The sequence below is a fragment of the Gavialis gangeticus genome, unplaced genomic scaffold (assembly GCF_001723915.1).
Source record: "Gavialis gangeticus isolate Ggan-Ray unplaced genomic scaffold, GavGan_comp1, whole genome shotgun sequence".
In the NCBI taxonomy this organism is placed as follows: Eukaryota; Metazoa; Chordata; order Crocodylia; family Gavialidae; genus Gavialis; species Gavialis gangeticus.
Window position 1 is genome coordinate 27,830,243 of NW_017728996.1, and position 14,758 is coordinate 27,845,000.

General features: G+C 39.7%; 1 protein-coding gene across 2 annotated transcripts in view; it reads left to right on the plus strand.

Moving 5' to 3' along the window:
• LOC109288602 (aromatase) overlaps positions 1 to 11,866 on the plus strand; it is a 22,789-nt gene extending 10,923 nt beyond the window's left edge. The window contains exons 3-9 of one of the 2 annotated variants that reach the window (XM_019504209.1): positions 1,499 to 1,653; positions 2,637 to 2,756; positions 3,713 to 3,827; positions 5,950 to 6,064; positions 7,188 to 7,350; positions 8,896 to 9,137; positions 11,126 to 11,866. In XM_019504209.1, the coding sequence (XP_019359754.1) occupies positions 1,499 to 1,653; positions 2,637 to 2,756; positions 3,713 to 3,827; positions 5,950 to 6,064; positions 7,188 to 7,350; positions 8,896 to 9,137; positions 11,126 to 11,377 (1,162 nt within the window). In that variant the 3' untranslated portion in view covers positions 11,378 to 11,866. Of the gene's footprint in view, positions 1 to 1,498; positions 1,654 to 2,579; positions 2,757 to 3,712; positions 3,828 to 5,949; positions 6,065 to 7,187; positions 7,351 to 8,895; positions 9,138 to 11,125 lie in introns of both variants that reach the window. The other variant, XM_019504208.1, reaches the window with a different exon arrangement.
• The last annotated feature ends 2,892 nt before the right edge of the window (positions 11,867 to 14,758 follow it).

Below are 14,758 nucleotides of genomic sequence, written 5' to 3' on the forward strand. Positions count from 1 at the left end.
TACACAAACCCCTCAGCCACATACCCAACCACAAACCCCAAACCCCCCGTACACACCCCATACCCCTCAAACCTCACCCCCACAAATCTTCCACCCACCTATAAACTCCCCCAACTCCACCTGCAAGTTGCTTTATACTTGTAAATATATCCATACAACATTGCCCAAATATATCAATTAAATATTGACCTCTGTCTATATAGTGGCATTTTATTTTAATAGTGGAAGAACACTCTGGTACCCTGGGAGAACTTGTATTTTGGTGACCCTGCCCCCCCCAGCTCTCACCATCCCACTCCTCGAAGTCATAAGTCAGCAGCACTGCTGCAGGCAGGAGGAGGCAGGTAGGGACATGGGGCACAGTCTGGCAGGGGAGATGGAGCAGCGTGATGCCCTGCTGCTGCCCACACAGCTCAGCTCAGCTCAGCTCAGCTCCTCCTGCGCAGTGGCTGGAGGCAGGGGATGGGGAGGGAGTAGAGTGGAAGTGCTGGAGGAGGAGGGAAGCAGGGGAGCAGGCTAGGCTGGGCACTGCTTCTTCTGCCAAGGCAGGGCAGCACAAGAGCACTGCTGTGAGTGTGGACTGCTCACATGTGTGCATGAGTGCATGAGTGCAGTGTCCCCCTGACCACAACACCCTGAGTGGTTGCCCACCTTGCCCATCCCTAAGGCTGGCTCTAGATAGAATTATTAAAGAGAGTTACAAATTTACATGACTAGGAACAATATCATCTGTAGTGACACAAACTAAACTACAGTGGTATAACTGTATATATTCTACATATCAATCTGCATGTTGTACTGTACAGAACAACCAGGGGTTAAGAGGGAACTTCCCCCATACATGTTACTATACAATTGCCATTGCATTCTTTCTGAAGCATCTGATACTGGCCACTATCAGAGACTGGATGACAAATCCTGTATGTTTCTATACCTCTCTGCTGTTTTTTCCATATTCAACTTTTTTCATATTAAACTTCCATAGCAGTAAATGCCCTCTCACTGGGCATTTACACTACACATGTGACTTAATGTGCTGTAGCCTATTTTATTGTGCATTACAGCATCAGGGCAAAAACTATGCTAATACACTAATGCTCAGTAAAATTAGGCTACTGCACATTAAGCATTGTCAAAAGAGTGTGCACTTCCACTACTGTGCATTAGGGCAGCCTCATGCACATTTAGTTAATACCTCACATTAGAGGTACTAAATTTAATGCACAGCAGCAAAAGCACATTACTGAATGTGTAGATGCACCCACTGAAAATATAGAGCAGATCCAGGTGTATTATACATACATTCAATGCATCATTCTGCCAATCCAATTATGTTTTTGTTTTTAAATTGCATGTATAAGAAATAACATCAACGTACCATGTACAATATTTATTGATGAATTGAGAGTTCTCTATGTTTAATAGGAAAAAGTTGGAACCTCAGAGGACACAAACTAAAGATATGTATTAGGAAATCTTTTTTTCCCCCCTTTTCCAGATCCTCAAGCGTGTTCTATGTAATGAAACATGGACACTATGTTTCTAGATTTGGGAGCAAGCTTGGGTTACAGTGTATTGGCATGTATGAAAATGGTATTATATTTAATAATAATACAGCACTTTGGAAAGAAATGCGACCTTTCTTCACCAAAGGTAAGTTGTATGCATCTACATTGTAACACATATTTCCTGTATCATATTCTGTGCTCCTGAAATGTAGCATTGGGCATTTTGTATAATTACTTCACTTTTCATGCATCCTACACAAATATTTTATTCCATATGTTCCTTCCTCATTCATCCTGATTTTCATGCTATTAGGGAAGGTCTTGAAAATCCTTAATTTCTTTAATCAAAACTTTATTATGCCTACAAGATGCAGATTTCAATATTTTTATGGTCCAGCATTCATATGAATTCATGGGGCAGTTTTGTATTCAAGTAGTTTTGTCCCAGCCTAAGCTGATTTCAAGGAAATTTCACTCTGAAACTTTCAGCAGCCCCCTCATTTGCTCCTTCTGCCACCTGTACAATTCAGGAAAGGTTCCTTGCCCAGTGCTCCTGCCAGTAGTTCCTATGGGATCTGAGGGCTTGAAAGAACCCCAAAATGGCCTTTCCTTGTACCCTCCATTTTTACCCCACAATTGTTCTTACCAAAGGAAGAACTTCAGGGAGACCTTCTTTACGGTAAGGATAATCAGAACCTGGAATGGGCTTCCAAGGGAGGTGGTGCTCTCCCCTACCTTGGGGGTCTTCAAGAGGAGACTTGACAAGCACCTGGCTGGGGTCACCTGACCCCAGCACTCTATCCTGCCCAGGGCAGGGAGTCAGACTCAATGATCTATTGAGGTCCCTTCCAACCCTAACGTCTATGAAACTATGAAAGGAAAATGGTTCTTACTGGTTCTAGAAGGCAATTAGATTTTTATCCTAGTTTATCCCTATTCTGTTCTCTTGACGTACTTAGCATTTTGGTTACACTTCATTATCTCTTTTTACAAATTAATTGCCAGTAAGCAGATAATTAAGATAATACAAATATTAACTGATCTTCTGTCTACTTTACCTGTGCATTTCAGCTTTGTCTGGTCCTGGTCTTGTACGTATGATATCAATTTGTGTTGAATCAACAATAGATCATCTGGACAAACTGGAAGAGGTGACCACTGAACTGGGAAACATCAATGTGTTGAATCTTATGAGGCGGATCATGTTAGATACTTCTAACAAACTCTTTCTCAGGATCCCTTTGGATGGTACAGAAAGCTTTATTCTAACTTATAGTGGGTCAATTTCTAAAGTATATATTAAGCAAAATTTCACACTGAGATGAATGGGAAGTTTTGCCTCAGAATGTTTGCTCCAGGGTCAGTTTTTAATGGTCAATTATTTAATAAAAATGCCAGATCTGATTGAAATTGATTCTAATCCAAAGTAAGAATTATAAATGATCTTTAAAAATATACATTCAGTCCATCAGGCCTGACAAGTCCCCTGAACTGAATGGTAGCATCTGCATCCTGACAGTTTAGTTAGTTTCCCAGTCATCCTAGTAATCATGATGCTTTCAACACAGTAATCCTCTCTTTATATTTGCTGCATTCTCACATTAGAAAAAGTGCCAAATTGCCAGCTGCAAAACATTTGTTGGCAGACAAAATTTTATGAAATGTGTAAAGGAAGGTTTCTGTGAATCTGGCAGGCACCTACCCCAATATTCTCTGCACGTAAGTCAGAAAACTTCCCAGCTAAATAGCTGATTCGAAAAATTCACCTGCCAGTTTCCTAATCATCTGTGACATGCTCTTCCCTAAAAGTTTGAAGCTGAAGTAACATTAACTTGGTGAGAAGTTGGCTACCTCATGTCAAAATACTGTAACATAACAATATCAGCAGTAGACTTTGGTATTGGTTCTTACACCAAAGGATTGTTTCCACTCAAGAGTCACAGTCTTCAGAAAGAACAGTATAATGGAGACAGTGTACTACAAAATGTTTCATGTTGTCATTCATCACAAATTAATACAAATTATTTCAGTGTCAACCATGAAAAAGCTAGGAAAGGAAAAGAAAAATGACGATACTGAAAATCTACTCTGAGTTTAGCAGGAGAATCAAGCCTTCCTTGTTGATTTTGGATGAAATACTTGGCAAGTTACTGGCATATTAAAGTGTAAAATTTGTATTGCTATTTGTTCATTTTTATTTTCAGAAAATGCTATTGTGCTTAAAATTCAGAACTACTTTGATGCCTGGCAAGCACTTTTACTGAAACCTGACATCTTTTTTAAGATTTCTTGGCTGTACAAGAAATATGAGGAGTCGGTGTAAGTATCAATAGTTTTCCAGATCATTGGATTAAGACTGATTATGCATTCCTGAAGTCAGTTATTCTCCCCTGTTAGTTTTCTCCCTCTGTTTTTCTGAAAACAAACTGCAGAGTTTCCGAAGTTGATTGACTGAGCTGTTGAGGCTGAAGTCCTCTCTCTGCCTCCAGAACCAGGACAGCAGCTGTGCAAGCTGTTCTCCTGTTCTGGAATGACCGGAGGAGAGGGGAACTCAGGTTTTTGCCAGTTCAGTCTTGGTATCTCTGCTGAGATGCAAGTAGGTATGAAACTGAACTGAAATCACTATGCTTTTCATGACTTTTGATGACAAGCCATTTGACGGTGTCTGCTTTCACTTGCTACCAATTCAACCCGAGTCCAACAGTAATCCAAAGAAAACAGCACTTGTTCACATCAGCAAGTCCTTTTTACAGTTAGGATATTGAACCAAATATTTCATTGTAATCCTGCTTTTTAGTGCCTATGATGTTCCCAAAATAATTAGTCATGAGTTAAAACTTCACTTAGCATGCTAGATATCATCTCAGCATGGATTTTTCCCCCTGAAAAAGGAACAAATTAGTTTTTCCATCTTTCCATTTATAAAAGGCACACACCCACCCACAAAATGCTTCTTTCACTGAATTTTGATGATCTCATTTGCTTTCCTCTACCAAAAAATGACTGATTATAAAAAGAATTGGCAGTCACTTCATCTTGTTTCTGGATGGATCTCTAACTATTTAGAGCTATGATTCTCAGCCAGGTTGCTATAGCACCCTCGGGTGCCTTGAGATATTTTCAAGAGTGCCACAGGGTGCCACACAATGTTAAAAGTGTTAAGTCTGCAAACATAATTCACAAGATAAAGCCAAAGATTTCAACTGGGATTCCACAGCATTAAAAACATTTTGAACTATAGTGGCCTTTGGGTTCTTTACAACCGAAGAACTGTTCTATTACTTTTCTGTAGTCAAAAATGAGTAAAAACTAGAAGCTGGCATTTTCCAAGTGGTACTTCAAGTCTACAAATGTTGAGAACCACTGATTCAGAGAAAACAGTCATCATAAAGTATGTGTAACAAGTACTTCTGATACGATTATATTGGATAAAGGATTTGAGGGAATTTAAGAAAGGACGGTTATCTATACTACTTGATATTCAGTTCACACTAAAGCCAACAGCAAATCTCACATTGAATAGAACCAGGATGTCACTCTCTACCTCTAAAATAAAATTAGGTATCTTTCAGCATTTTCTACTCAGTGATAGCTGTGACATTAGAGTTTTGCCTTTTACTTCAAGTGAGAGAGAACTGTAGTGGCTTAGATACCAATGGCTAGTAAATGGGAAAATCTTGCATTTTTAATGACCATGGCTTTAAGTGGGGATCGCCATAATCTGTGAAGACGGCAGGGTTCTTAAAGGCATGTCCATACCACCTGTGCTGTGCCTGGGCACACCCAGTGAAATAGGCCCCACCCACTTATTCCTGTTCCACACACAACAAATCAAGAAATGAGGCAATAAAGACACCTTAGGATGGCCTTGGGCACATGGTAATAAACATTACCAAAACAGTGGCTTAAGAACAGTGGTGAGCATATGCATTGCTCAGGGCTGTCCCAACTGATCTTCCCTGCCTCTTTGGCACATACAGGGTGTGCTTCAGTGTGATGAGCCTGAGTGCAGCATGGCCATGCCCAAAGTGAACAGAATAAGACAACTATAACACACTATAGTTCACAATAAGCCACAATTTACTACTACTACTGGAATGAAAGTCCATGCTTTATAAAGCTTCCTGGTACCAGTATTTCTATTGAGTTTTCATCAACTATTGAAGTTTTAATGTATCTACAGTCATTCTCATTAGAGTTGATCTAATATGTACTGACACATTAAATACTTTTGGCTTATTAGGGATTTCCCTGGTTGCAAACAGGCCCATCAAATTTCTTTCACTAGTGAACTGCATGAGAAATTATTTGCTTGTTCATTCTGTTCTTAACTTTCTTCTCCTATGTAGTCTCTACATTTCTATTCCTGTACTATGCATTACTGGCAAGCATTCAAATTTTGCAGACATTTATAGGTATACTGGATTCTATCCATTTTCAGCAAAGATTTGAAAGGAGCAATGGAGCTATTAATACAGCAGAAACGTCAGAAGCTTTTCACTGCTGAAAAACTGGATGAGCACGTGGACTTTGCAACACAACTGATTTTTGCACAGGTAATAAGGATGTGTAGAAAATATTGGCACTTTGTCCAAAGCTCTTCTGTCACTGTAAAAATAAGATGGTGTGAGCGGGAGAAGTGGATGACTTGAAACAAAATTTGACTTCACCTGCAGCTTAAAGGAAGACCACTTAAAAATAATAAAAACTTAAAAATATAGTTTTTGGTAGGGGTGCACCAATAAAGATTTTTGGGCCGATACCGATGGCTGACTATTAACCAGCCATGTTGGCTGATGCCAATCTGTTTGCTGATTTGCAGCCCAGCAGCTTGGAGATCAGTGTCCAGCTGGTAAGTCTGCTGGGGGGGGAAGGAGATAGGGGAGGGAAGGGGTGGGGGGTATAGATCGAGGCCCCTGTGGTGAGGGAGGGAGTGGGGCAGGCACTGCACAGCCAGGGTGGGGGGGTGCTCTCCAAGCTGCCAGGCTGCATTCCTGGCCACATGCATACTGCAGCTACACTCATGCATGTGGCATTTATTGGTGACATTATCAACTACATCAGCCCAAAAAGCCAATTGCTGATAATGTCAATTTTCCTTTTATTTGGTAGCGATATGATATGGACTGATGTACTGGTGCACCTCTAGTTCTTGGACAGCCTCAGAAATGTTCAAGTGTTGTTGATTTTGGGGTGATTTTTTGAACATCTTCAGGTTAAATCTACATCCCAAAGTCTCTCAGCAAGATTCAACCTCTCTCTAAGCACTTGTATTTAACTTGAATTAACACCATTCACACCAAAAAGATCCCTAAATCCTTCCTTTACTGTAAACATATAGACTCTTTAGCATCAAGCAAGCTCTGTAATGGAAGGCCACATGGGACTGATGCTTGGTATGCTGCAGCACTCTAGGTTTGGTGGGACTTCAGATTAAGGATGAATCCCTTCTTTTAAAAGAAGTGCTATAAGACCACAAAAAAAGCAGGACACTGGTTTTCATTTTTTTTACATTTGCAAGATGCACACAATAAAATGGATGTTACTTAGCTGAGATTGAGTCAACACTGTTAAAATCTGAACCTATTGTATTGAGTGAGTATTCTACATTCTTCCAATTATATTAATCTTTTGGATTGTAAATCCATTGTTTAGCATTTGCCCCTTTCAATTTTGTAGAACCGTGGAGATCTGACAGCTGAGAACGTTAACCAGTGTGTGCTGGAGATGATGATCGCTGCCCCTGACACTCTATCAGTGACTCTCTTCTTCATGCTTGTACTGATTGCAGAGCACCCCAAGGTAGAAGAGGAAATGATGAAGGAAATTGAAACTGTTATGGGTAAGGATTGACATTAAAGACCCTGAAAAATCATTTTACTGAGTAGTGATCTAATTTTCATTTCACAGGGTAAAAATGTAAAGCGTTTCCTTCTTATACACATATGGATTGTAAAGTGATCCCCACTGCCCCCCACTGTCCCATGCTGGATGGAGGGGCTCTTCTATGAGCTCCCCAACCCCCACCCACTCTCCCAGCCCCCCCATGGCTGCCCCACCCACCCCAGCTCCAGCCCTTTAAGAAAAAAAAAAACAACCCCCCCAACTCACCAGCTCCTGCAGCAGCCTTGGGGCTTCTGGAGGCTCGGGGAAGAGCTCCCCATACAGTACAGGGCACTGGGAGGGCAGCAGGGATTGGCCCCCTGCCAGGCAGGAACCAGTGAGTCCAGGGTGGGTTTGTTTTGGTTGGGTTTTTTTTCTTAAAGGGCCGGGAGCTGGGGTGGGTGGGTGGTTAAGGGGCTAATGGCAGAGCCCCACATACAGCGTGGGACAGTGGGAGACAGCAGAGTTCTCCCCCCACCTGGCAGCACCTGGTGAGTCTAGGCTTTTTTTTTTCTTCAAAGAGCCAGAAGCTGGGACAAGCAGGGCAGCCATTGCTGGGGCTGGGAGAATGGGCAGGGGATGGGGCCTGTGTGATTCAGCGGTTCAGCTGATTCAGCTGCAGCCTAATCTCTAAATCAGATTCGGCTGAATTAATTCGGGACAGTGATTTGAATCATCTAATCGAATCACTGTCCCCCGAATTGGCCAAATCCAAAGCAAATACTAGCCACTTTGCACAGGCCTGCAGCAGAGTATGGTGTAAAATAAAAATTACCCACTAGGATATCTGGAAGGACCACCTATGCTCAGGTATTACAGCCATAAGGGCCCTTTAAAAATAAGTAAAATCCATTTGTGGACTGATCTAAGAAGATCTGGTTCAGAAGGAACTCCTGACAGAAATGGAGGTATACATCCAAATTTCAGTTTACGTCAATTAATGACTCTCCAGAGACTCCTAAGGAAACTGAATCAGATCCTAATACTTTTCTTGTCTTTGAGACAAATCCTTAACTGAGGAAAGCACTGGAAATATTGATTGCCTTTTCTGTGGGTGTATGTTGTTGGCAACAGATTTATGACCCAGTCCTGATACTTTGTTCCAGCCAGACCCAAATCCTCTCATCAGACCAGGGGTTTAAAACTCTATGGCATACTAAAGATATTTAATATGAAGCCTTTATCCTGCTTCACCTACCTCCAGGGGAGCTTTACCTTTGGCTTCAGTGGAAGCAGGGTCAATGCATAACAGAGAGGAGATCTGTGGCAGCTCATATTATTAACAGGTGAGTATCCACATAAATAAATTATATGTTGGGCATTCTGTAACATGAGGTAGTACAGAGCCACAGGAACCCACAGACATTTCATTGCCATGAACTGTAAAAATGGACTGCATTTTGACTAAATAGAGTCTTACATCAAAGTGTAGCATTTCTAGTAGCAATTAGATATAATTAGAACCCAGAAATCAATTTCTCCCTGTCTGCTTTTATTTTTCAAGGTGACAGAGATGTACAGAGCGATGACATGCCAAACCTAAAGGTTGTGGAGAATTTTATTTATGAGAGCATGAGATACCAGCCAGTTGTGGACTTGATCATGCGTAAGGCTCTACAGGATGATGTGATTGATGGCTATCCTGTGAAAAAGGGGACAAACATTATTCTGAACATTGGACGAATGCATAAGCTTGAATTCTTTCCAAAGCCTGATGAGTTTTCTCTTGAAAATTTTGAGAAGAATGTAAGTCTCCTGTCTTGTTTCATGGGATATAATGTTACTTTCTACTTAAAAGTCACAATGTGTCTCCTGATTTTTACCAAGACCTTTCTAAACACACATTAGATTCTCTCTTTGTCTGTGTAAGTGCCTGAATCAACTACACAATCTATATAATGAATTATAATTAATGCTGGTTGAAAATGTTCCACCACTAAGGCTATTCATAGGAAAATGCCAAAACAATTTAAATCAAAATGTTTCATCAAAAAAGTCATTTCTGTGAATTCCACAAAAACCCAGGCAGGGCTCTGATACACCGGGAGCCCCTAGATGATCCAAGCAGCATTTCGAGTCCCTGAGCCAGCGCAAAGACCCTCTGATGGGGCAATTTCTTTTTCACCTGGCTTCCCCCTTTCATTTCAAGCAAATCAATTTTCCTTTACCACATGCCCATTTTGGTGAATGTTTTAGTGAATATATTTACTGACAGACTCTTTGAAGAAACAGTTAAGATAACACATGGGGATATTGGCCAAAACTGCATTTTGAACTCCAAAATGTGAGCAGTTATACTTGATTCTAAGATCTATTATCATCCAGTTACAGAATAAACAGTATTGTGTAAGGTATGACATCAGAACTAACCAAACAAGAATAATATTTTAATGCTAATTGCTAATATTCATAGTAAACATATTCTCCACTATATATTTAGCCCAGAAACAATTCAGAAAAAATGACAAATTGGTGAAAATTCACAAATAGGAAAAGTGTCTCCATTTATTAAATTCATCATTTACTTGTACTTCTCCTTTGCATTTTACTCCTTTTTATTATAGTGGATTTCTCTATTGTTTCATGAACACAACTTCTTGCTAAAAATACTTCCTCCATAATTACATGCCCAGAAATAATTTCCACACATTCTTCTAAGTGGATAGCAACCGAGACCATTAGTTAATTTCTGAGAAGATGACTCTGTTACAATATTGTTTCCCAGGCCAGCCCTTTGCCATTGTGCTAAGGCAGCTGCAGCACTGCTCTGATTTATAAGCACTTGTATTTACCTATAATCCCTCACAAAATAAGCTCAACTTATTTGAAATGTTTAAACAAAGGCCATTCTCTGCCATGCCACAACTAAAAGGAAACTTAAATTAATTTGTATAATAAAACCTCCACTACCGAAGTATTGGGTTAATTAGGAAATCAGGTCAAGACAGTGTGGAAACTCCTTTCTTTTATGCACTACTATTTTATATTTAGAGCCAGAATCAACTCTCCTTACTCATGGTTAGTAGTGCTCTATCAAATGAGTAGTCTTACTGATTTTGTTGGAGCTGCTTGTGGAAAAAGGTATTACTCAACATGAGGAGGAGTAACAGACTGGCCCCAAGTCTAGTACAGATTTGAGAAACATATATTTCACAGTTTGGAGAATAAGATGGCAAACTGTTCATAAGTTTATAAAATGATTTCCTGTAAGGTGTTAATTAAAATTGGCTTAATTCCAGTATATGACAAATTCATTCTTAGACATGCTAGTTCTGATCTAGTAACGGTTGCAGAATCTACACGGTTTCCTGAATGAAACTGGACAACATACCAAGCCTTATTTCAGTTATTCAAAAGCTGTAGGATATTGATGTCAAAAGTGAAATTCTCCTTTTGTTTCATACCCTGTGCAAGACCACTGTAGTGAATCAGATGTGTGAGGTTGAGATCCATAGACAAAATTCTTTCCTGCTTGACTGCTATAATGAGTTAGCAGGTAAAGTGGTCACCTGCGGACCCTATTCCTGAAAGTTTCTGTATTTACTTTCATTCATTTAAAAGTTCAGGTAAGCAAATAAATGAAAAGTCCCCTGTGTGTGGTACTGTGCTACTTGATCCAGAAAGAACCTAGCCTCAAGGTTTCCCCATTGGTAATATAAGTTTTAATGATATTTTCAGTTGCTTCACAAAATAAACCATTTTCATTAAATACTCTTCTCTCTTGTTTTGCATAGGTTCCTTCTCGCTATTTTCAGCCATTTGGATTTGGACCTCGGGGCTGTGTAGGAAAGTTTATTGCCATGGTAATGATGAAAGCAATCTTGGTGACACTTCTGAGACGGTGCAGAGTACACACACAAAAAGGAAGAGGCCTAAACAACATCCAGAAAAACAATGACTTATCCATGCATCCAAATGAAAGGCAGCCCTTACTTGAGATGGTTTTCACACCAAGAAGCATTACAGGCAAGTGTCAGGGTGACTAGCAACAGATCACTAGTGGTGTCTGTTCTAGGGCTGTCATTGCCCTAGTCCAACTGAGAAATGCCCACCCTTCCTAAAGGAAGTCACGATTTCATTAAACTAAACATATTCTTGCCCCTAATATATGAGCACTTTAGGTGATCTCCTATTTTGCCTGAAGAGCTAAACCAGGTTTGGTCACTATTCAAAGCTGACAAACAAGTTCCAAGTATATAATCAAGTGCAGTTGGTGAAGTGTCACATGTAGAAACTGTAATTATTTTAAGAAATGCACCATTCTGAAGAGATTAGTCTCTGCTGTTTTCACACTGCAAGCTCAATGTCCATGACTGCAGACTTGGAAACCAAAGGGTTAGGGTTTTCTCTGCTATACCAGAGGGGATGCTTTTAGCAGAGCTCAAAGAGACATCATCAGTTGTTGACTGTTATAAGAGCTCTAATAATGTGTCTTCAGAACCATTTTAATAAAATACTACCGATGTTCACTTAAAGTATAAGTGTATAAACTGTCTTAACTTATCCAAAGTTCCTGTAAAGTATGCCTCCAAATTACCCAAATTTAGGATGCCTCCAAATTACCCAAAACACTGCTCATTAAGAGAGAAGCTAAAAAGTTTAGTTTTCCTCTACAAGATTTTGCCTTCTGGTCTGTTAAACACCTATTTTCAAAAAATTATTATAGTAGATGTGTCTGGCTGATTATTGTAATTCTAAAAGTATCCAAAAATAAATAGCACTTGAGATAACTACAGTAGATCTAAAGGCTCTAATCCCAGTCACAGCCACAGAGGTACCACTAATATCTCCACCTTGCATCACTAATGCCCAGTTGTGACTCAGAAGATGAATTAGTGCATTAGACCTAGGGGGCAGAGGAAGAGGAACCGGGTGGGTTACAGCTCCCCTTTCGCTGCTAAAAACCTGTAGAACAGGCCTGAGAAAGAAGCTCTCCTTGTTTTCCTGTTGCAGGGAAGGCATCATCATGTAAAAGCTGGACATCTTGATGATGTCAGATGGACTTCATTCATCCCATCTGTGTGAGGCTCTAGGTCTCACTACTCACCAGTTTTCTGCATCAGGCAGAAAAGTCCTAAATAGGTAACCAGTTTTTTGGAAAAAAAGATGTAAAAGGGAATTTTTCAGAGTTAGCTGCACCCTTCTTCAGGAGTAACTTTAAAGTAGATCTAAATCCAGTTTATTAACAAGATACCTATGTGAATGGCAACAAATGTGGCTAAGCTGGAGGAGTATGGCTCTCTTCCTTGGATCTCTTGAGGGTATTTCAACACACTGCTACCTGTTCTTGCAGTGGTAGTGCCCTTTATTTCTCCTACTTTACCTGTAGCAAGTTAAAGGTTATTTTTGATGTTTCAAGCTTTATGACTGGTAGTTGTACATGAAACCTATTCAGATCAGACAAACACTTGTCTAGGATGGTTTTGATAGGGATAAACCTACCCTGAGCAGAGGATTGGACTAGGCTACCTCCTAAGGTCCCCCTCCCTCCCCACTTTGGGTGATTCTGTGATTCCAAGCTCCTTTCAGTCCAGTATTTATAAATTATGGAGTTAACTGGGTCAGGAACTACTACAATAAATAAATAAAAAAAAAGACATACCTTCATGGCTTAATGGGAAACATTGGTTCAACAAAGATTTTTCCTTTTCAGCAAAAGTAAATTCTATTTTTTACGCTTATATAACCCAGGGGGGATGAGCTCCTGGAATTAAATGTCTTTATAAAGGCCAAACAATCCATCAGAGAAAGGTTTTTTATTTAGCCCCTTCCTCAGAGACCAGTTAAGCTATAAACTCTTGGGCAACCAAAGTACATCATTCTGTAGCTAGAACAAACAGATGTCTAAATCCTGTTTTGTGTTGCTTGGGAGAACAGTAAAGTGAGATCCACAATACTTTTTCCCCTGCTGCTGCAATAAGGATCTTGCCTGGCTGGTGCCCTTTTACAGGCAATACACCCTGCAGTTCGCTGTTCCTGCACACAGTTCTGACAAGGTTTTGTATATTAAAATGAGATAATCAGGGATAACAATGAAAACAAGTCAGTGTGTATTCCACATTTATGTGATGAAACCATTCCTGTTGTGACTGACAATCAAGGAAAGGGAGAAATGGAATATTTTAGACCCTTATTGAGTAAAGAAGGTGATTTTCTCGGAAAGGTGATGGTAAGAGATTTCAAGGATCAAATATCTGATTTAATTAAATGCATGATTTATCACTAGTTAAGTCCACTCTAAAGCTTTCTTTATGACTAGTGTGATATTCCAAGTAGTATTATATCAGAATGAACTGCAGCCCCAGTACAATCATTCTGGGTACCAATTATGTATAACTGGGCAACTACGGAAACCTGTTTGGTAACACTGGTTTTGTATTAAATCAAAAGACCAGGAAAATGTTTTCACTGTAGACTTCTAGAAAGAAGATCTTATTTTATAAAGCACTGAAATGACTTAATTGGGCAAGTCCTATGAGCCCTCAGTGGGATTTGTGCTCCTACACATTGGCCACATCTACACAAAATGCTGACTGCGCAACCATTACTGTGCAGTCATTTAGTACTTGTATACTTATACAAGTACTAAATGACTGCACAGTAACCTGAATTACTGCAACAGTAGCACTGACAAATGTCTTTGTTTGTGACCCTGACTGCGCTGTAGTATCAGGCTACTACACAGTCAGCGTCTCGCGTAGACATGGCCCCTTAGGAATTTTGTAATACCAGTAACTGCATCAATAGTGGTGGCTGCAAAAAGAAGAAGGGGAAGATTTCCTTTCCTTACCTGACTGGAGCATCCCATATACAGAATGTAGAATGACTAAATGAGCTAGGGTGGTTTCTTGCTGCACTGAGTTCACTACCAGTAATTATCTAAAAGAACAAGGAAAAAAAAATCAGATCCCATAAATTAGAAATATCATTCTAGACTGAGTTACAGATTTGTTCAATTATGGAGTGTTTATGAGCATTTCAGATCCCTAAATTAAGCAAACTAAATACAACATTAATGCACTGATCTTCACTACAGTAATTCTAGATAAGTTATTAATAGATCATCACAGAAGATCTAGAGTATCTCTCTAATATTTCTATTTGAAGCAGATATTTTAGGGTTTCTGTACAAATCTCCTGACCCTTGCATTATATGAACTAAAGCATTTATTACAGACTAGTTTGGAGAAATAGCCAGTCAGAAGTAGGAAAATTATCATCTTTTTCATCTTGATGTGGCAATAAAACATTAAATCTGATTTTTAAAGGTATCATCTATACGAAGACTGGTACAGAAAGTATAAATGCTTAACTTTGTAATCTCATTTCCAGCTTTGTAAGGACTAATATATTCCTTTTCCTTTTTT